This window comes from Trichechus manatus, unplaced genomic scaffold (assembly GCF_000243295.1).
Source record: "Trichechus manatus latirostris isolate Lorelei unplaced genomic scaffold, TriManLat1.0 scaffold00008, whole genome shotgun sequence".
NCBI lineage: Eukaryota > Metazoa > Chordata > Mammalia > Sirenia > Trichechidae > Trichechus > Trichechus manatus.
This window is the reverse complement of record NW_004443944.1, coordinates 32624365-32647951: the sequence shown is the minus strand read 5'-3', so window position 1 is coordinate 32647951 and position 23587 is coordinate 32624365. Positions and strand designations below refer to the sequence as shown.

The window sequence follows — 23587 nt, the reverse complement described above, 5'->3', positions numbered from 1 at the left end:
GGATGGAAGCACAGCAGCAATCTCTGACCTCATTAGGCAAGGTGACATGAGATAACAGAATAGCCTTAGATTTTTTTTTTATTAGCCCAAGAAAGTGTAATTTGTACTGCAGCAAATACCTCTTGTTGTGTTCAGATAAATAACACAGGAGAAGTAAAACAGGATATACATAGAATTGGCAAGTTACTTGGTTACACACTGTAACACCCTTACAAACACCAGATTTATTTGGTTAGTCACTATCAAGAGTAAATGCATGAGCTAAATCACTATTGCAAGAAATAGTAATATTCTCAGTCTGCATCCTGATAGTATTAGGCGTAATAAAACTTATCTTCTATTGTCTTAAACACTTTAAAAAAATCCTCAGGCTAAAATGGTGATGTACATTGAGTCTGCTCACTTCGGCATTGTGATTGATGCGAACTTAAGATCCTGGTGAAGAACCAGATGGTATCTGGTGGAAAACCAGCACCATGAGTTTAAAGAGCCTGCCATGGCCACCATCTAAGGGCTCAACTAAGTCCAGGTATTAATTATCAATGTGTTATCTCTAATCTCCAATCAAAAGAAAAGAATGATTTAAGAGATAATATTGGAGCCATTATTCCCTGTCCTTGAGCATAAAGAATGTGACCCAGCTGGAGCTGGACTCACAAAGACTCATAAAGACACATCAACTGGGCCTTGAGCTAGGACAATTTTGGAAACATCATTTAGGGAAGCAGTCACATAAACAGGGCATAAAAGTCACTCTCATCTTTCTCTTTTAGCATTTAGTGAATAGTCAGTTGTAAACCATACTGCATAGGAAAGAATTACCCATAATCCCTGTACCTCTTCACCCAACTTACTGGCTAAAAGAAGAGGGGGAGCAATTCCTAGGTCCAATATTTGCCCCCTCCCTGAGAACATGCCAAACAATTCCAAGTCGAGCTATAGTGCAAAATGAACACTTGTTCTGGATGATCAATGTCCGAAAAGAAAATGAGGAAATAAAACAGATCCCCATGCTGTGGAAAATTCCACTACCTCAAGTATCTTTGCATTGGAATCCTGGTTTCTTTGCTTGGCCTCCTCCCCCACAGGTTTGCATTAGAATCCTGCTTTCTTTGCTTGGCAAAGAAATTTTTACATTAAAATCTTGGTGATGTGTGAAGTTATGTGTAAACCCCTTTGCGCCTGCATAGTATGATTAAGAATGTTGCTGACATAACTTGTATGAACTCCCTACTTGTAAACCCCTTAAAAGTAACCTTTTCCCTCACCCTTGTGGAGCAGTCTTGGCAGTAGCAGCACCGACTGACTCCTTTCCTTGCGCAATGAAATAAAAGTGCCTTTTCTGCTGTCCCACCTTGTTCTCTCATTTATTGGCCAATAGGAGTCACGCTGTGCAAAACCTGGGATTTCCACCTGGTAACAGTTTGATAACTACCCTTTTCTAGTAGGATAAGACAAATTTACATTGCTATAGAGCAGTATCTGGCAGACTTTTTATGCTTAATATTTGGTTTTGTGGATAAGAAAAACTCTAAAATCAAAGTAAGATGTCTGTTATTAATTTTCCTCTTCAGCAGAAGTCTTCGTTACTTGTAGCTTGTTGTATGTTATTGCTGGAATTCCTCTTTCTGCCCTGATAGTGACTGTAGAGATTTTATCCAGTATTTATAAAGTACAATTCACCAGAAGGCCTATATTCCTACCATATTCCAAGTATGCTATGTTGTCACAGAAACCTCAAGCCTGATCAACCAACAGTCTATGAATGTTTAGATCTCCAGTCCCTGAATTCACATCAATGGCATGGGAAGTAGTGCAATTCCCAGAATGGAAATCACAAGTAGCCATGCAAGATGAAGGACAAAGGAGTTTCTTCCAGATGGCAGAAGCAAGAGCCATGGAAAAAATAGACTGGAGACTGCTAATTGACTATGCAAGGAACCATTCCATCAGCAGGGCAGGAAGACCTCAATATTCTTGTCCAGTGGTGTATGTTATGTACTATGGGCCATGGTATTGATTCCTATTTTCCCCTTTTTCCAAATAAGAATTTTAATTATGCTTATCCAGTTCTGTATTATCACCATCGGATTGGGAACAGGTAATATATAATGTGGCAAAAGATCACTGAACTGTTAAGGACTATGTTTGGACTCAGTGGAGATGACTGAAAACAATTCTGGACTTGGAGGTAAAAATAGCAAGTTGCTAATATTGTGATGGTAAGATGTGGGAGAAGGGGAAACCATCTATGATCCTATGATTAGGTCTCAGTCTTTCAGTGAGCCTGGGCCCTGGGCTGTATCCTTCACTAGTGCTTGGCTTTTTTCTCCCCCGCAACCCTTAGGTGAGACAGGAAGCATAGAGGGGGCTGGAATTGTGTACTCCTCCCACCTGGGGTGGTTCCAAAAAACCAAACCCATTGCTGTGGAGTCAGTTCCAACTTATGGCGACCCCATGTGTTACAGATTAGAACTGCTCCATAAGGTTTTCTTGGCTGTTATCTTTATGGAAACAGATCATCCGGTCTTTTCTCTGGGGTGCCACTGGGTGGATTGGAACCACTAACCTTTAGGTTAGTAGTCGAATGCGAACTGTAGGCTCTGGTAAAATAATTTCCCTTGAAACTATCTAAGAAGCGTTGTTGATTTTCATTTTTTTCTCGTTGTGCGAATGGGTGTGGCAACTTCCAAGCTCTTTACAAGTTGGGCTGGAAACCAAAAGTCTCCCCAATTTATTTTTTAAAATAAAATATTTCAGATAATTGAAGAAGCAAAAAATCACATTCGTGACTTTATATCTCTGTGTATTTTATGTTTCAGTACTCGGTTTCAGAAGTTGTAAATCTCAAATTACCATTGAGCTGTTGAGCTTTGGAAAGGGACAAAAAGAGACAAAAGAAATTCAGTAAAGGATAAAGATCATATTTTTTAAAAAGTACATTTTCACAGCTAGGGAATACTAAATATAGTAAATAGTTTTTGAGATATGTATACTATGTCATTTAAAAAGAAAGATGGCGATCTTTGGAACATAGCCTCAATGATTTAGGGTGAGTGAGTATAGAGGAATTGCTGGCTGCTTCTAAAACTTAAAAAAAAATTATTTCAAGATATTGTAGATTCACATACATACAGAGAGATCCCATAGATCCTTCACCAAATTTCCTCCAGTAGTTACATCTTGCATAACTGTAATTAAATATCACAATCAGGAAATTGATATTGATACAACCCATTGATCTTATTCAGATTTCACCAGTTTTACATGTACTGATTTGTGTGTGTGTGTGTATTTAGTTCTATGCAATTTTATGACATGTTTAGATCACAATGACCACCATTACAGTTAAGATATGGGACAGCTCCATCACAAGAATCCCTCGTGCTACCCTTTTACAGCCATAGTCTCCTCTCTCCCTCCCTAACCTTTACAACCATGAATCTGTTCTTCATCTCTATAATTTTATCATTTCAAGTTGTTGTTGTTAGATGCTGTTAAGTCAGTTCTAACTCACAGCAACCCTATGTACAACAGAATAAAATGCTGCCTGGTCCTGCGCTATCCTCACAAATGTTGCTATGTTTGAGCCCATTGTTGCAGCCACTGTGTCAATTTATCTCGTTGAAGGTCTTCCTCTTTTTTGCTAACCCTCTATTTTACCAAGCATGATTTCCTTCTCCAGGGATTGGCCCTTGCTGATGACATGTCCAAAGTAAGTGAGACAAAGTCTACCATCCTTGCTTCTAAGGAGTGGTTTTAGTTATCTAGTGCTGCTATAGCAGAAATACCACAAGTGGGTGGCTTTAACAAAAAGGAATTTATTCTCTCACAGTCTGGGAGGCTAGCAGTCCAAATTCAGGGTGCCAGCTCTAGGGGAAGGCTTTCTCTCTCGTTCAGTTCTGGGGGAAGGTCCTTGTTATCAATCTTCCCTTGGGTCTAGGAGTTTCTCAGCACAGGGACTCTGGGTCCAAAGGACATGCTCTGCTCCTGGCTCTTCATTCTTGGAGGTAGGAGGTCCCCTTTCCTCTCTGCTCAATTCTCTTATATCTTAGAAGAGACTGACTCAAGATATAATTTAATCCTGTAGGTTGCATCCTGCCACATTAACATAACTGCCTCTAATCCTGTCTCATTAGCATCATAGAGGTTAGGATTTACAAAACATAGGATAAATACATCAGATCACAAAATGGAGGACAACCACACAATACTGGGAATCATGGCCTAGCCAAGGTGACACACATTTTTGGGGGACACAATTCAATCCATAACAGGAACATTCAGGCTGTAGTTCCTCTTAAGATGGATTTATTCGTTCTTTTGGCAGTTCATGGTATATTCAATATTCAATTCATGTGTCAATTCTTCAGTCTTCCTTTTTCATTGTCCAGATTTTGCATGCATATGAGGTGATTGAAAATACTATGGCTTGAGTCAGGTGCACCTTAGTCATCAAAGTGACATGTTTGCTTTTTAGCACTTTAAACGGGTCTTTTGCAGATTTGCTCAATGCAATACATCATTTGATTTCTTGATTGCTGCTCCCATGGGCATTGATTTTTTAAAATTTTATTTATTTAGTCGTTTTTGAGAATATACACATCAAAACATATACCAATGCAACAGTTTCTATATGTATAATTCAGTGACACTAATTACATTCTTTAAGTTGTGCAACCATTCTCACCCTCCTTTTCTGAGTTGTTTTTCCCCCATTAATGCAAACTCACTGCCCACTAATGTTCCTATCTAATCTTTCGAGTTGCTATTGTACATTTGATCCCATACAGATAATTCTTAAAAGAACATAATGCTCAAGGCAGACTTTTTTTTACTAGTTAAGCTAAATTATTGTTTTGTTTTAAGAAGACTTCAGGGGATATTTTCGGTTTAAGGTTTAAAGATTATCTCAGGGCAATAGTTTCAGGGCTTCATCCAGCCTCCATGATTCCACAAAGTCTGGAGTCCATGAGAATTTGAAATTCTGTTCTACATTTCCCCCCTTTTGAAGATTCTATTCTTCTATAGAATCTTTGATCAAAATGTTCAGTAATGGTAGCCAGGCACCAGGTAGCCACTTCTTCTGATCTCATGGCAAAGGAGGTAGTTGTTCATGGAGGCAATTTGCAACACATTCCATTTTCTCCTCCTATTGCTGACTCCCCTTCTTCCTCTGTTGATTCAGGTGAATAGATACCAATCACTGCACCTTGGATGGTCAGTTGCAAGCTTTTAAGACCCATGGGCACTGATTTTTGATCCAAAAAGAATGAAATCTTTGACAAATTCAATTTCTTTGCCATTTATCGTGGTACTGTTTATTGATCCAGTTGTAAGGATTTTCATTTTGTTTATGTTGAAGTGTAGCCCATACTGAAGGCTACAGTCTTTGATATTCATCAGTAAGTGCTTCAAGTCATCTTCACTTAAGACAAGCAAGGTTGTGTCATCTGCTTATCCTGAATTATCCAGGTAGGCCCTAAATGCAATCACTTGTATCCTTATGAAAGACAAGCAGTGGAGATTCACCACTACATGCACAGAGGAGAAGGTAATGTGAAGTCAGAGCAGAGAGAGAAGTGCAGCCAAAGAATCCCAACAGCCAGCCAAGAGCTGGAAGAGACAAAGAGTGAATTCTCCCCTAGAGCCTCTGGAAAGAGTGAGATTCTGCCTATACCTTGATTTCAGACTTCTGGCCCCCAGAACTGTAAGAGAATAAATTCTTGGTTTTTAAATAATATTTTATTGTGTTTTTGGTCAAAGTTTTACATTCCTGTTGTTTTAAGTCACCTAGTTTGTGTTAATTTGTTACAGCAGCCCTAGGAATCCCTCAGTTCATCAGCTGATGCACATTGGGTTTGTTTCTACTTTTTGGCGAATATGTATAATGCTGCTATGAACGTTCATGTACAAGTTTTTGTGTGAACATATGCTTTCAATTCTCTTGTCTATGTGCATAGAAATGGAATTACTGGATAATATGGTAACTCAGTGTTTAACTTTGTGGGGAACTGCCATACTGTTTTCCAAAGCAGCTACATCATTTTACTTTCCCACCAGCAATGTATGGGAGTTCCAGTTTCTTCACATTCTTGTCAACACTTGTTATTATCTGTCTTTTTTGACTATAGCTGTGTTAGCGGATGTGAATTGGTATCTCACGGTGGTTTTCATTTGCATTTCTCTAATAGCTAAGGATGTTGAACATCTTTTCATGTACTTATTTGCCATCTGTACATCCTCTTTAGTGAAAATGCGTAGTCGTTTCTTTTGCTCGTTTTCTAATTGGATTTTTTTTAACTGTTTTTTTCATGGTGCATTTGTCACCACTAAGGACCAACACTGGTACATTATTATTAACTAAACTCTATGCTTATTCTGGCTTCACTAGTTTTTCCTTAAAGTCCTTTTTCTGTTCCAGGATCTCATCCATGATACCACATTACATTTAATTGTCATGTCTTCTTAGCCTCTTCTGGTCTGTGACAGTTTCTTAAATTTTCCTTGTTTTTGATGAATTTAACAGTTTTGAGGAGTACTGGTATTTTGCAGATTGTCCCTGTCTTAGTCATCTAGTGCTGCTGTAACAGAAATACCACACGTGGATGGCTTCAACAAACAGAACTTTATTCTCTCACAGTCTAGTAGGCTGCAAGTCCAAATTCAAGGTGTCAGCTCCAGGGGAATGCTTTCTCTGTCTGTCGGCTCTGGAAGAAGGTCTTTATCATCAATCTTCCCCTGAACTAGGAGCTTCTCAGAGCAGCGACCTCAGGTCCAAAGGACACGCACTCCTGGCTTTACTTTCTTGGTGGTATGAGATCCCCATGTCTTTCTGCTAGCTTCACTCTTTTAGATCTCAAAAGAGATTGGCTCAAGACACAATTAGATCTTGTAGATTGAGTCCTGCCTCATTAACATAACTGCTGCTAATCCCATCTCATCAACATCATAGAGATAAGATTTACAACACATAGGAAAATCACATCAGACGACAAAACGGTGGACAGTCACACAATATTGGGAATCATGGCCCAGCCAAGTTGACAGGTGTTTCTGGGGGACACAATTCAATCCATGACAGTCACTTTGGTTTTTTTTTCTTTTTTTTAATTCTTAAATGTTTTTCTCATTGTTAAACTGGGGTTATGAGTTTTTGGGAGGACAACAGAGGTGAAGTGCCATTCTTATTACATCATGTCACAAGTTCACGCTATCCACATGGCTTCTCACTGAGAATGTTAACCATGGCCAAGGTAGTGTTTGTCAGGTTTCTCCACTATAAAATTATTTTCACCCCTTTCCATACTGTACTCTTTGGAAACAAGTCACTAAACAGCCCACACTCCAAGGGGAGGGAGGGTAAACCTGATACTTGATACTCTCTTGAGAAGGGAGTTATCTCCATAAATTACTTAGAATTCTTCTGTATGGGAGCTCTATCGTCTCACCAATTTGTTTATTTATTCAATGTTTTATTTACGTTATTTATTTAGTATGGGTTCATGGGTATTTATTTCATACTTGGATTATAAGCCAATGCTACATTATTTATTTTATTGTTCAAATTGTTCCAGTTTTGGCCATTCAGTGTTCTTTCAGATTGGCTCCTGTGTCCATTTAACATGCCTTCATCTTTTTGATATTTTAAAGCATTTCCTTACTTTCTGGCACTACAAGATGCCCTAGGCTCATCTTGTATATTCCCTGCCCCAGCCCTAAAACAAGAGATAATTAACAGAACAAACTAGTAGTGGATGTTACAGCAGATGAACAAAATCTTTAAAATGCTTATAATTACTATGGTGAAATGAAATAAATAAAACTGGAAAATGGGTATGAAATGCAGCTGAGGAAGAAAATTTTTCATGTTGTTTATATTCAAAAGCTACATCTCTAAGAACTAGGTGGAATATATTCATGGATTGTTCTTCTGTTGTCTTGCACATCAAGACAGCAGTAAAATCTCATACCATACAATTCAGACCAATTTCTAGCTCCTTTACATTTTCCCCAAACTTCAAAAGGCCCCCAATTACCAAAAGGATGCATTATATAAACAATAACAATAAAAAAACAAAACAACTAAAAACTTCTGTCTTGGAATTATTTATTTATGTCTGCCTCCAACTTATATTTTGAATTCCGTTATAGTGGGGTCTTATTCATCTCTATTTTCCAAACTCACTTCAATACACAGAAGCACAAGAAATTAGACTTCCTCATAGCTCAACTTGGAGTGCTCTATTTGCCAACCAACCAAAGTGCATGTATATTCTCCATAAATGTCTGTGTCTTTTCCAATTTCATTTCATTTATTGATACCTTTCTATCTACTCAAACTGCCTTCCCTGCTAACACTTGTCTGTTGAAATCCTACACATCTCACAAGGCACCACTTTTATCCTACACTCACTCATGGATTTTCCCTGAATACTCAGCCTCACCTTTCCCTCTCCAGAATTTCATGTCAATTTTTTCTGAGTTTCTCATTCCAGTCTTTCGATGTTACAGTTGTTTTACTGCACAGGTTGTATCTTCCCCTTTGCAAAGGAAGGTTTTGAGTTGTCTTTATCAACCCATCACCTGGGATACAGTTGCATTCAATTTCTGGTTAAAGAACAAATGAATCAGAAAACTGGCCAATGAGCTTTATTAGAATGTGCTTGAAGATCATTCTGGGGACTAAGGAAACAGAAATGAGAAGATGTAAATTTCTTCACCTTAGTTTATTGGAATAGGTGAGAAACAAATGAAAAAATTGTACTTGATTTATGGAGAATCTGGGTTAGGGTATGAGCTATTTTCCATTGATGTATCATAATCTTGAGGCAAAGTCAGTGCATATGTTATCGGCTTTGGACGAGGACGCTTTGTAATTCTTTTACGTGCTTCCACTTCCTTGATATTGAGGCAACAATACCTCCCATTTTCACATAATACCTCCCGCATTTCAGTAACTTTGCAGATTTTCCTGCAGCGTCCTTGCACATAGCTACTCCAGCATTTTTTAAGCTGTTCAGTGACTGTGTACAGAGAAGAACAATAGGCCAAGGTTAGTACTTGAGAGTGAAAGGCAACTTGGGTCAGGAGGAAGGCAGAAAAGGCTTGTAGGGGTTAGGCGCAGGGCACATCCACAAGGCATTTCCCCATAATATCCCAAGAAGGATTCTCCAGGAAGGTGAACGTCATCGTTTGTCTAACTGGCTTACTCATATTTAGGTTCTCTGATATTTTGGACTTCTCTCCAACATCTGATGGACTCCACCAAGACAATCCGATCTTGTTTGAGAAAATAAAGGAGCTCAATCCTTGCTTCCAGGTGATGGAACTATGTCCTATCTGGGAATCCCAGCAAATATGCCTCCATCCTAAATGCTCCTAGGACATCACTACCTTACCACTGCTCTATCCCTGATGCCCAGAGAACAATAAGTTGTTATTATGTATTCATGTCTGAGTCAAACTATGCTTTTGAGTTCATACCCGCTACCACAGTCAAGGATGACTTTCATCTTATCCAGTCAGGTATTTTTTTCTCCCGATGTCTTCCTCCCCTATTCCGAACAGAAAACCAAACTAGTTGCCATTGAGTCAATTCCAACCCCTGGTCACCCCATGTGTGAACATTAGAAATGCACTCCATGGGGTTTTCAAGGCTGTGACCTTTTAGAAGCAGATTTTCAGGTCTTTCTTCTGAAGCACCTCTGAATGGGTATGAGGCACCAACTTTTTGGTTAGTAGTCAAGTGCTTAACTGTTTGGGCTGCTCAGGGACCCCCCCCCCTTACTACTTTTCAGAATTTTATACTCTTGCAAATGCATCTCATCTTTTGGCTTCTATGTCATCGCAATAATCTGGATGTTCTTCTGATTCTTGGACTTGTTTTATCCCTCTATGACTCCTCATTCTCCTTTCAGCTCCAGAGGCAAGAATTCCTCCAATTTTCAGTCCCAGACCTTTGCTCAACTCCATATATATTCTTTCCTTTATTAATAGTAAATGCTTTCAGTGATCTAAGAGTTGGGATGTTCATATTTCCGCATCTAGGCTTGTACTCTCCCCTGGACTAGACCCCAGAGGATGAAGACTAAGGACAAAAACAATCCCTTCGACTCCAGGTTCTAGAACTCTGTTAATTCTTAGAAATTTAGGGATCCAAGGATAGACCATTACTATTTTTATAAATAGTGACAAATGAAAGAGTTTTTTTTTTTTTTTTAACACTTGAAACTCAAGGTTTATTTCTATATTACAAGGGTCAATACCCTTTGGTTATAAGATTAAGATTAATATTATTTACCATTATAAAATTTGGTTAGTAAAAATAGCCAAAAAGCATATCCAGCTTCTGTGTCTTGTTTTTTAATTTAATTTATTTTCTTGTTGTTTAAGAGATTTGGTTTTGAATGAGGAAAAAATTTCTCATTTTTAAGCTCTTAGAGTGTGCCAAGGCCTATGCTGGGTGCTTCACATATGTCATATCGGTTAATAAAACTCCTATGAGCCAGGTCTCATTATCTCCACAGATGAGGAAACTGAGGCTCAGAGAGTCTTCACCATTTATCCAAAATTGACAAACTAGTAGGCATTGAAGGCGTGTTTCAGAATTCTCAAACTTGACTCCAAAGTTGATGCTTTTTCCACTACTCCTACACTTGAGAGGAAAAAATATGGCTGGGTCCCAGCGTAAGCCTGTACCCAAAGAAGTAAGGGTATGTCTGGATATTGGGCTCATTCTTTCCTACAAACAAGCCTTCTCAGAGGAAACTGTGACTCTTTTCAACTCTGTGAGTGTCCTTTTGAGAACAGTCCCACGGTAGACAGCCCTGGTAAGAGGGAATTTCTGATGACATTGGGCTGACTTCAGTCATCTTTGAGGGTCCTATCTCCCCTAATATGGATTATGAAATCCCCTTTGGCTCTTGAAATTACCACGATTCCATTGTAGATTTGAATGAGCCTCTGGAAAGCTCTGGGTTACCTGTGAACTTCTGAAACAGCAGAATTGTGATAATCAGGAGGAGCCTCATGGCCAGGCTTCCCAGAGGAGTAGCAGCTAAAGCTCTTGGTCCAGTAAACTGCACAGTATGCCACCTTCCTCAGAGAATTGGAGTCTTATACACTGAACCAGAACAGATGGTATGATATGATGTGTGCCCCCAAAGTTCTGCACTGTAGATTTTGTATCATGTGGGCAGGCACAGGAAATTTGAGGCCACCCACGTTATCCCCACATGGAATTTAGAGACACAGCATGTTCTTTCTCATCACACCTGATGTCATCCTGTATGCTGTGGGCTGCTGGTGGGAAGAATCTATAGTTTATTTACTTTGGCTGTCTGCCCAGCTGGATCTAAGCAGGCATGTACTCACCTGTAAGAATGAATAAGGTAATATAAATTAAGACTTTAGACCCAAAAATCTAACAAGAAGAAATTTGACCATAACTACTTCATTCCCTTTTACAGCCAAGTATATTCCATTGCATGGATATGCTACATTTTATTTATCTGTGAATAATGCTGCTATGAACATTCTTATACAAATTTTTCTGTGGACATATGTTTTCATTTCTCTTGGGTATATACCTCGTAGTGGAATTGTTGGATCATATGGCAACCTTCTGAGGAACTGCCAGATTGTTTTTCAACGCGGCTGTGTGATTTTACAATCCCATCAACAATGTATGAGGGTTTCGATTTCTCCACATCCTTGCCAACACTTGTTATTATCTGTATTTTTAATTATAACCATCCTGGTGAGTGTGAAATGAGCCCTGGTGACACAGTTGTTAAATACTCGGCTGCTAACCGAAAGGTGGGTGGTTCAAACCCACCAGCTGCTCCTTAGGAAAAAGATGTGACAGTCTGCTTCCATAAGGATTACAGTGTTGGAAATCCTACGGGGCAATTCTACTCTGTCCTACAGGGTCTCTATGAGCTGGAATTCACTCGACAGCAATGGGTTAGTGGGTGTGAAATGGTACCTTACTGTATTTTGATTTGCATTTCTCCAATGACTAACGATGTTGAGCATCTTTTCAGTGTTTGTTTATTGGCCTTTTAGGAGTCCCTGCGTGGCACAAATGGCTAAGTGCTTGACTACTAGCTGAAAGGTTGGCAGTTTGAACCAACCCAGAGACTCCTTGAAAGATGGGCCTGGCAGTCTGTTTCCATAGCCTTGAAAACCCTATGGAGCAGTTCTTGTCTGCACACACAGGGTTGCCATGAATTGGAATTGCCTTGATGGCAACTAACAACAACTATTGACTGTTTATATATCTTCTTTGGAAAAATGTATATTCCAGTTCTTTGCCCATTTTTAAATTGAGTTACTTATTTTTTATTATTGAGTTGTAAGAATTCCTTATAGATTCTATATATAAGCTTCTTATTAGATACATTGTGCTCGGGGGATGCAGAACCTGTACATAGATCAAGAGACAGTCATTCGAACAGAACAAGGAGATACTGTGTGGTTTAAAGTCAGGAAAGGTGTGCGTCACGGTTGTATCCTTTCACCATACTTATTCAGTCTGTATGCTGAGCAAATAATCTGAGAAGCTGGAATAGATGAAGAAGAACATGGCATCAGGATTGGAGGAAAACTCATTAATAACCTGTGATATGCAGATGACACAACCTTGCTTTCGGAAAGTGAAGAGGATTTGAAGTACTTACCGATGAAGATCTAAGACTACAGCCTTCAGTATGGATTACATAAATAAAACATAAATAACATAACATAAAAACATAAACATAAATAAAACAAAAATCCTCACAAATGGACCAATAAGCAACATCATGATAAAGGGAGAAATATTGAAGTTGTCAAGGATTTCATTTTACTTGGATCCACAGTCAACTCCCTTGGAAGCAGAAGTCAAGAAATCAAACAACGCATTGCATTGGGTAAATCTGCTGCAAAAGATCTCTTTAAAGTGTTAAAAAGCAAAGATGTCACTTTGAGGCCTAAGGTGTGTCCGGTCCTGCACCATCCTGACAATTGTTGCTGTGTTTGAGTCCATAGTTGCAGTCACTGTGTCAATCCATCTCATCGAGGGTCTTCTTTTTCACTGACCTTCTACTTTACCAAGCATGATGTCCTTCTCCAGGCACTGGTCCCTCCTGACAACAGGTCCGAAGTATGTGAGACGAAGGCTTGCCATCCTTGCTTCTAAGGAGTGTTTTGGCTGTACTTCTTCTAAGATTTGTTTGTTCTTCTGGCAGTCCATAGTATATTCAATATTTTTCGCCAACACCATAATTTAAAGGCATCAATTCTTCTCTGGTCTTCCATATTCATCGTCCAGCTTTCACATGCATATGAGGCAATTGAAAATACCATGGCTTGGGTCAGTCACACCTTAGGCCTCAAAGTGACATCTTTGCTTTTTAACACTTTAGAGAGATCTTTTGCAGCAGATTTGTCCAATGCAATGCATCATTTGATTTCTTGACTGCTGCTTCCGTGGGCATTGATTGTGGATTCAGGTAAAATGAAATCCTTGACAACTTCAATCTTTTCTCTGTTTATCATGATGTTGTTTATTGGTCCAGTTGTGAGGATTTTTGTTTTCTTTATGTTGAGGTGTAATCATTACTGAAGGCTGTGATCTTTTTTTTTTTTAATCTTTATCAATAAGTGCTTCAAGTCCTCCTCACTTCAAGCAAGCAAGGTTGTGTCATCTGCATATTGCAGGTTGTTAATGAGTCTTCCTCCAATGCTGATGCCCCGTTCTTCTTCATAGGTTACACTCCTATTATTCAATTAAACCCTAATCTATATATTGTTGTGAAGGTATTTTGTAGCTGTGATTAATTCCATGATCAGTTGACTTTAAATGAGAGATTATCCTGGATAATCTGGGTGGGACTGATTCTATCAGTTGAAAGGCCTTAAGAGCAGAACTGAGGCTTCGCTGATGAAGAAGAAATTCTGCCCAGGGATAGCAGCTTTAGCCAGTGCCAAAGAGTTCCAGCCTTCCCTCCCTGATGGCCTACCTTGTGGATTTCAAACTAGCCAACCCCTACAATAGTATAAGTCAATTCTTTGCCATAAATCTCTTAATGTATATTTCCTACTGGTTCTGCGGTTTTCTCTTTTTTGTGTGCGGTCTTTGGTTTTGGAATCAGAGCAATATTAAACCCATAGAATCAGTTAGGAAGTGTTTTCTAATTTTCTGTTTTTTGGACGAATTTGTAAGAGTTGATATTAATTCTATGTGTTTGGTAGAATTCACCAATGAAACCATGTAGGCCTGGACTTTTCTTTGTGAGAAATTTTTTGATTACTAATTCAATCACTTTACTTACTACAGGTCTATTCAGATTTTCTGTTTCTTTTTGAGTCAGTTTAATTATGTTGTGTCTTTCTAAGAATTTGTCCATTTATCTGAGTTATCTAATTTGTTGGTATACAGTTTTTCATAGTATTCTCTTATAATCTTTTTTATTTCTGTAAAGTCACTAGTAATGTCCTTCTTTTCAGTCCTAATTTTAGTCTTCTATCTTTTTCTCTTGGTAAGTCTTTCTAAAAGTTTGTCAATTTTGTTGATCTTTTCAAAGGACCGACTTTTGATTCCATTGATTTTATCTATTGTTTTTCTATTCTCTATTTCATTAATTTCTTCTTTAATGTTTCTTCTGCTTCCTTTGGGTTTAGTTTGCTCTTCTTTTTCTAGTGTCTTAAGGTGGAAGGTGAGGTTATTAATTTGAGATCCTTTGTTTTTTAAATATAGGCATTTAAAGTTGTAAATTTTCCTCTAAGCATTGCATTCATTGCATCCCATAAGTTTCGGTATGTTGTGTTTTCATTTTTATTTATCTTAAAGCATTTTCTATTTCCATTGTGATTTCTTCTTTGACTCATTGGTTATTAAGAGTGTGTTGTTTAGTGTCTAGTTACTTGTGAATTTCCAAAAATTTTTGCTAACTGATTTCCAATTTAATTCTATTGTGGTTGGAGAACATGCTTCATATGATTTCAATCCTTTTAAATTTATGGAGGATTATTAAAATTTGAATTTTATTTTTACTCTCCTTCTGTGTCGATACCATTAACTGCTCAAATCTCCTGACTTGCTCATCTCTTTGGACTCTATTTTTGTTTTGTCAGAGACCTTGACATTCATGTATGACACAACTAAATATATAGGATCAAAATGTCTGAGAGAGTCAATGGATTGATTTACATCCATTCCAAATATCCTTAATCTACAATTTTAGTTCTCTAAAAGATGATCCTCTTAATGCCTGCTGGTACGTATAGTGACCATGAACTTTTTCACCCTCTGGGGTTTATTGGGAAGCTGCTGTACCAGTGATAGCATGTGCTGCCACAAGTCAGGGGCCTTTATGACTGTTTGAAACTGAAGAAATGGTTGTGTGCCACACATTACTGTTTTTACAGGGTATTGTATGAGGTGTTGAACTTTTGGTAGGAAAAATAGAAAATTTTTCTTTGTTAGCATATGTACTAATAAACCCCAATGAGGACTCAAGGGTATTATTAGTGGTAATTCTTATGTACCACTAAACACTTAGGGTATGTTTATGGGAGGGTCAAGAAAAAAAATCCATACTACCTAACAAAAATTCAGACACACTCAATGATTCAGCATGCTTCCATTAGTGAAAACATACAGTATCAAGAAAAAATTCAAAATAGAAAATAACTGGGTCACCAAAGGGTTAAAATTGGCCAGAACTTATCATGTGTCTATCTATAGAGACTGGGAGCTGAGGTTATCCAATCTTCAAACTAAGAGTGTTCGTGGAATGATTTTCTGAAGGAAATGAATAAACTGGCCTCTGAAAAAGGGAAAATGTATGTTAGGGAGGCAAAAACAAAAATGGTGTTACTATACAATCACTGGCTGATAATCACACAAACACATTGTTTTTGCCACATATGCAATTTCAAATGAGCTCTACCTAACATAAGAAAATAATTCCATCTCCAAGTGAAGATTGCCTCATCTTTTCCCAATGGGAAAAAATCAAATCCTATTCCATTTGCTGCCTTCAGCTTTAAGTCAAGGATCTCTGGGTGTTGTGTCTACCTCTTTAGTCCAAATGGTAGTCCCTTTTCATGCCCATTAATTTCATTTCCAGTAATTTAATTACTCACGAGACAAGCAAAACACAATGATGGAAGAACAATAGGATAACTATAATAAAATTTCATTTAGAAAAAACAAAAAGGTAAAAAAGGACAAAGAGATCACCAAGTATAAAACACCATTCTGATGGACAATAATAGTAAGGGCCCCTTCCCTACCAGTGTAGAGAATTCCTTAGTCAGTCTGGATGATTTCTATTCTGCTGTCTGGTAAAACTTCCCATGTCTATTATCCTCAGTAGTCACATCTTGAGGGAGGCTGGGGGAAGATTCTCCTTCTGGGGGTTATGCTACATTATCAACACATTTCATATTAGTGCAGGTCCAGGGAACTAGATGAATGATTTTATTATCCAGGCTTTGATTTTTATGGCATTATAACTCCTTTGAAAGCCAAATAGGCTTTCCTTTGGATTGTTTTCAGTCATTTTCACATCTAAGGCCCATCCAGAGATCCTTTTGAATTATGGCAATTGATTTGGGATCCCAACCTGCAAAAGTTGGCTGCTAACTGAAAAGTCAGCAGTTTGAACCTACCAGCTGCTCCTCGGGAGAAAGATGTGGCAGTCTGAGTCCATAAAGATTTATAGCCTTGGAAACCCAGTGAGGTCGCTGTAAGTCAGACTCGATTCGACGGCAGTGGGTTTGGTTTGGGTATAGCCCTTAACTAACAACCACCTCTTGGGCTCTGATTGTAAGATATTCAGTGTAATAACCTCTTGAGAGTATAAATCATCTATCTGAGATTGATCACTATGAATTTATAGTGATACCCATGTATGCTGTTGTGTAATGTCCACCAGCAACACTCTTCTATGTAAATTCTGAAATGTACACAATAGAAAAGTCCACTGGGACTTCTAAAAGTACAAATTGTGTTGCCCTAGGAATGAAACGTTAAAAGAAGAGGAATGAAGGCGTCCCAGTTATTGACAAGAGAGTTATCAAAGTAATAAATTGTGGACTCTAATCTGATTAGGGAGAAAGATATAAACAGGATGGGGCAGGGCTGATAAGTCAGTCTTTGAGTCCTGAAGATGAAAGAGTTTATTTATTAACAAAATGTATTGCCTGTGCAATGGAGAAAACATTTTGTGTCCCACTTGCACTGTCTTCTACACCAACATAACTTTCAGAGACCAACTCCTCGATTAAAAAAACTCACATTCCTTTGTCCCACAGATAACATCAACACTGCATCTTAGAAAAAATGGTGTCTCTCCACTCCCACTCCAATAAGGTATGTGTGTATGTGTACGTGTGAGTATGTCTTTTCTGTCTCATGCTGCCAGAGAATCTGTGAACCTGAGGATCTCCTGGACTGAATCCAAAGAATAGAGACTTCTCTTTCCCATAGTCCTCTTAAGGCTAAACAGTAGGTGTTCCCACGAACAAGACTGTAAAAATGAAGAACATGATGTGTTTTGGTAAGGAAGAAATCACTAATCAGTACTTACTGTCAATTCTAAGGACCTCAAAGTCCACTGGGACTTTTAGAAGTACAAATTGTTAAAATGTGCTTCTTATAAAAGAACATAAGGGTAATACATAACTCGCCCACTGGTCTCTATTGAGTTGAAGAGTTAGAAAAGTAAATTATTGGATCATTTAGATGTGCCAGCCAGGGAAGTTGTATTTATTTGAAAGATTTTTGTTTTGTTTTCATTCCACTTTGAATTAAGAATAGTATTTTTAAAACGATTTTATTACTCATGTAACGTGCATTGTTAACAAAAATTAGGAGATACACAAAACAAAGAAAAGACAGGAAATAGTCAGCAGCATTCCTACTATCCAAGGAAAACATTTGGACACGTGGTTGTATACTATCCTAAATTTTTTCTTTGTTGTTTTTCGGAGCCAGTGAGTCGGCTCCTACTCATAGCAACGCTATGTACAACTGAACGAAACACTGCCCGGTCCTGCGCCATCCTCACAATCTTTGCTATGTTTGAGGCCATTGTTGCAGCCACTGTGTCAATCCATCTCGTTGAGGGTCTTCCTCTTTTCCCTGACCCTCTACTTTACTGAGCATAATCTCTTTCTCCTGGAACTGATCGCTCCTGGTAACACGTCCAAAGTATGTGAGACGAAGGTCTCGCCATCCTTGCTTGTAATGAGCATTCTGGCTGCACTTCTTCCAAGACAGATTTTTTCATTCTTTTGGCAGTCCATGGTATATTCAATATTCTTCGCCAACACCATAATTCAAAGACGTCGATTCTTCTCTGGTCTTCCTTACTCATTGACCAGCTTTCGCATGCACATGAGGCATTTAAAAATACCATGGCTTGAGTCAGGCGCACTTTAGTCCTTAAAGTAACATCTTTGCTTTTTAACATTTTAAAGAGGTCTTTTGCAGCCGATTTGCCCAATGCAATGCGTCGTTTGATTTCTTGACTGTTGCTTCCATGGGTGTTGATTGTGGATCCAGGTGAAATGAAATCCTTGACAACTTCAATATTTTCGTTTATCATGACGTTGCTTATTGGTCCAGTTGTGAGGATTTTTGTTTTCTTTATGTTGGGGTGTAATCCACACTGAAGGCTGTGGTCTTTGATCTTCACCAGTAAGTGCTTCAAGTCCTCTTCACTTTCGGCAAGCAAGATTGTGTCATCTGTATATAGCAGGTTGTTAGCCTTCCTCCAGCTCTGATGCTGTATTCTTCTTCATATAGTCCACCTTCTTGGATTATTTGCTCAGTATACAGATGGAATAAGTATGGCGAAAGGATACAATCCTGACGCACACCTTTTCTGACTGGAAACAACACAGTATCCCCTTGTTCTGTTTGAATGACTGCCTCTTGATCTATGTCCAGTTTCCTCATGAGCATAATTAAGTGTTCTGGAATTCCCATTCTTCGCAATGTCATCCATAATTTGTTATGATCCACACAGTCCAATGCTTTTGCTTAGTCAATAAAACACAAGTAAATGTCTTTCTGGTATTCTCTGCTTTCAGCCAAGATCCACCTGACATCAGCAATGATATCCCTCGTTTCACGTCCTCTTCTGAATCCAGCTTGAATTTCTGGCAGTTTCCTGTCGATGTACTGCTGCAACCGCTTTCGAATGATCGTCAAAATTTTACTTGCATGTGATATTAATGATATTTGATAATTTCTGCATTTGGTTGGATCACCTTTCTTTGGAATAGGCATAAGTATGGATCTCTTCTAGTCGGTTGGCCCCATGGCTGTCTTCCAAAATTCTTGGCGTAGAAAAGTGAGCACTTCCAGCACTGCATCTGCTTGTTAAAACGTCTCAATTAATATTCCGTCTATTCCTGAAGCCTTGTTTTTTGCTAATGTCTTCAGTGCAGCTTGGACTTCTTCTGTCAGTACCGTTGGTTCTTGATCATATGCTACCTCCTGAAACGATTGAATGTCAACCAATTTTTTCTTTAATAAAATGAAAATAGCTGTATTGTTTAACCCAAATATCAGCTTTATGGTATTTTCCTGATTATCAAGAAAGATTTAGTAAAACTGTCTCAAATTCCCACGAATTCTATGGGTTTTAGAAGTCTAGGGTCCTCTTCAAATCTCTGCTTGTTCCAGAGAAGTTTACATTCTCAGGGATACACTGGCCTTCAGACTTCTCCATCCTCATATCCTAACTCTGACTTGAACCATATCTACCCTCCCTGATACAAAACTCTTCCTTCATTTCCAACAGAAATAAAATCACTCGTACTAGGTATTTGGGAATTTATTAGAATTTAAGTGAGATTTCCAGAAGAAGGCTTACTGAGTAGTGTTTACCTGACAGCAACACAAGCAACTTTTAAAAGAACTGGAACACAACACTGAACTTAAATTTCTTCGACCTGAGACTATAAAAACCAAACCCTTGCCGTTGAGTCAATTCTGACTCACAGCGACCCTATTGGACAGAGTAGCACAGCCCCATAGGGTTTCCAAGGAGCAGCTGGTGGATTTGAATTGCCAACCTTTTGGTTAGCAACCTGAGCTCTTAACCACTGTGGCACCAGGGCTGCTTCTTTGTCCTACTAATGATGAGATCTTTTGGCTTCACTTAATCCAAGCCTCTCATCAATTTACTGGATTTTAAAATTATTTTATTCCTTTACCACCTCTTCTATTCAAACTTTCTTTTCAAGATTTCTCCCAAATGCTTTTCATATATTATGGAACAGTTTTTAGTCTATAGTGATTATATGAATATTTTCTTGGGATTAGTTCCCCAATGCAGATTTGTTGGATTAATGAAAAAGGACATCCTTAGACCTTTGGGTAAACTTTGTCAATTTGATTTTCACGATGGTTGTACAAATTCTACAATCTACCTGTACTAGAGGAGGATGTTCGTTTTCTCAGCCTGTTTGCTAACACTCAACATTATCATTTAATTTTCTTTCTTTTTCTTTTAAACTTTGCCACGGCGGGTTTTAAGGGCTGAATTGATTGAGATGGGTCAGTGTGGAAGGTTCGTGCCAAAGGCTGTCCATGTGTCTCAACTTCACTGGTTCTCTGTTATACCATCGTAGTTAGGCCCAATCCAATTCTGAGGCAGCAACATTAGGACTAGTCTATTTAGTGGGATCATTACTCCAATCTGGGTGAGGTGTTTTTCTGAAGGATAAGGGCTGATTATGAAAGAATCGCTACTGCTTCTTTCATCATCAAATAGATGACTTTTCACTGAGCTTAGACAATTCCTGCACTTATGCTTTATGCTCTGTTGCTGTTGCTATTTGCTGAAGAGTCAACCCTCAACCCCACGCAAAATGGAGCAGAAACACTGCTTGGTCCTGCACCATCTCATGATCGGTTGGGGATCCATAGAGTTTTCACTGGCTGATTTTCAAAAATAGATCATCTGGCCTTTCTTCCTAGTCTGTCTTCGTCTGAAACCTGTTCAGCATCATAGCAACATGCGAGCTTCCACTGACAGGTGGTGGCTGCATATGTGGTGCATTGGCTGGGGAATCAAACCCAGGTCTCCTGCATGGATGGTGAGAATTGTACCATTGCCCCTGCCTTGTGCTCTAGCCCTTTCATGGATCAATTATTATTTTTTTTTTTGGCAGTTTTTGGTGATGCCACGTTTATTCACTAATGGAATGGCTGCTGAATCATTGTTTGTCGATAGTTTTTTATTATTTGAAAAAATAAGGTGCCAATTGTAAGTGGTCCATGTTGGTTCCATGAAGTAGATCATAAATGTGGTACACATCAGTACTATGGCCCAGGAAGTGCATCACATTTCCTGGTTACACTTGAGCCATAAAATATCTTACTCAACTTTACAGGGAGCACTTTATAAAAGATGTCATCAAGGAGATGACTAATGCAAATGGGCCACATCAATCCCATGTTCCCGGGAGCGCATCACACACATGGTACATATTGGTACCATGGCCCAGGAAGAGCATCACAAACTGTTTTCACCCCCCAAATAACTCATTTACTTGAATATTTCTGAATACTTGTAACCGTACCTTCCCAATAGCACAAAGGAAATAATAAACATACTTGGAAGACTTATCTTGCTGCACAGAAGCCAAAAGACACAAAAGTTTCACACAATTCACTCCTCCAGGAAGCATCCCCTCATACGAATGGCTCTCAATACTCAAATGTGGCACAGACCAACATCCTTGTTTTTTAAGCAGTTGCACCAGTATCCAGTACGACGCGAGAACATACTAAAGTGCTTCAAATGCTTGCCAATAAACCTCTAGGGGTGGAAAATGTACCTGGAACATATATGTGCAGCGCCCATGAAAGGGCTAGAGGGCGCTATTACAATCCTCTTCTGATGCATCCCTCCCCATAGTGCAAAATGTCACTGGGGCCAAGAGGATATGCCAATCTAGAAACTGTTCTCCCTGCTTTATTCTTTTTAGGCTGTGCTCAAGGGCCCTGGAATCTCTACCCAAACAGTCCATAGCCTCCTTCGCTGGTCTGTACGGGCTTCTTTCCTAGCTCTTCCGCCTGTGCTCAGGGACTGTTGCTGGCGCGCTCCAAAGGGCAGCTGTATGGGGTGAGGTGGTGGTGAGGCTGTAGATTAAGCTTGGATCTTTGGACTGGAGTATCTGGTTATCTGCACATCTCTGCCCAGCGCTCCTCACAGTGTGGAAAAGAAGTGGTGGTGGTGGTGGGGGTGGTGCAGAGAAGGAGTCAGGCTGCAGGGTAGAATCTGGAGCCCTGAGTCTGGTGCTCTTGGGATGCCATGTTCTGGGGCAACACTCTGAGGAGCCTGAAAATGTAAAATTTCAGGTCATTGTAAGGTACGTTTGTCAAGGTAAGAGGATAGATATGTCTTATTTAATAATTTATGAGCATGATGTATAGCTTTTAAATATATATGGTGTATGGCCTCCATTTACGTTCTTCCCTAGGCCCTACCAATGTAAGGGAAGAGGCCTGGTTTAGCCTATAATCTGTGACTTGACATATCTGTGACTTGACATCATTGAAAGTTTGTTACAAGTGAATTTTCCTCCTTGATTTAGATAACTGTTCTTGAAAGGCATGGCATATAGGAGAAATAATTTTCCCAAGTATTGTCTTCAAGAAATGGAAGATACTCAAGCAATTGCCATAGAAAGAATATAAGATTTAATACTTAATCTTAATCCTAGGCCTGTCACTTATCAGTTTTGTGATCTTTGGCAAATTACTTAAGCTCACTGAACCTAGGTGTTCATGATAAAAAAGAGAACATAATAGCTAAGATAAAGGGCTGTTGAGAGGATTAAATGGCATCATGAATATAAATCAATTAACCCAGTGCATAGTTCAATAACGGTCACATTGATATTATTATTCTCTGTGCCTACACCTTAATAGATATATATGAAGTCACCTATAATTCTCCAGCCTGAATTTGCTCATCTATAAACAACTCCAGACTGGAAATATAGTGATCTGTGTGGTTGTTTTGAAACAGTGTCTGACCAATGGCGGATTGCAAAAGGATTGGGATTTTTATTATCACTTCCACTTAGCTCTCCTACGATTTTGATAGCAACAATTGATTACATTTAAAAAATGAAAACCCAGACTTTCTCTGTGCTCCACCAGATCCGTGAGAGCTTCCTGGCAGCTGCTATTTTCCCCTACTGTTGAACTTCATTGCTGTTCATCTTTTCTGTTTCTTTCTACTCCTTTGGGTCTGGGTTCACTCCTGCATGTTGCCTCTATGAGCCTGACAGACCGCACACTACAGGTGTCTTTACATTTCCTGAAACAGAGGTATCAATTTTTGACCAGTTACAAAACACAGGCTTTATATTCCATACGACATCAGCTATATCCCACAGGTGGAAGAAAAGGTGGAAGGAGAAGAAAGACAAGAAAAGCATTACCTGCTTTGTTTGACACAAGGTATGTTTTTGCCACTATATATTTTTTAATTGTTGTAAAAAATGCATATAACACATTTGCCAATTCAACATTTTTCAGGTGTACAATTAGTGATATCAATTACAT

The 23587-nt window shown here is 38.9% G+C and overlaps 1 protein-coding gene across 1 annotated transcript; it reads right to left on the bottom strand.

Annotated features, from left to right (window-relative positions):
* Window positions 1-8772: 8772 nt before the first annotated feature.
* Window positions 8773-11033, bottom strand: DEFB127 (defensin beta 127). The gene is made up of 2 exons (XM_004370598.1): window positions 10985-11033; window positions 8773-9026 (listed from the first exon to the last, which is right to left on the bottom strand). Exons 1-2 carry the CDS (start codon window positions 11031-11033, stop codon window positions 8773-8775), a joined length of 303 nt encoding a protein of 100 aa, XP_004370655.1.
* Window positions 11034-23587: the final 12554 nt, after the last annotated feature.

Coding starts and splice junctions, on each gene's coding strand:
- DEFB127 (XM_004370598.1), bottom strand. CDS start 11,033: ATGAGGCTCCTCCTGATTATCACAATTCTGCTGTTTCAGAAGTTCACA. Junction 9,027..10,984: donor GCTGTTTCAGAAGTTCACAG/GTAACCCAGAGC, acceptor CTCTGTACACAG/TCACTGAACAGCTTAAAAAA.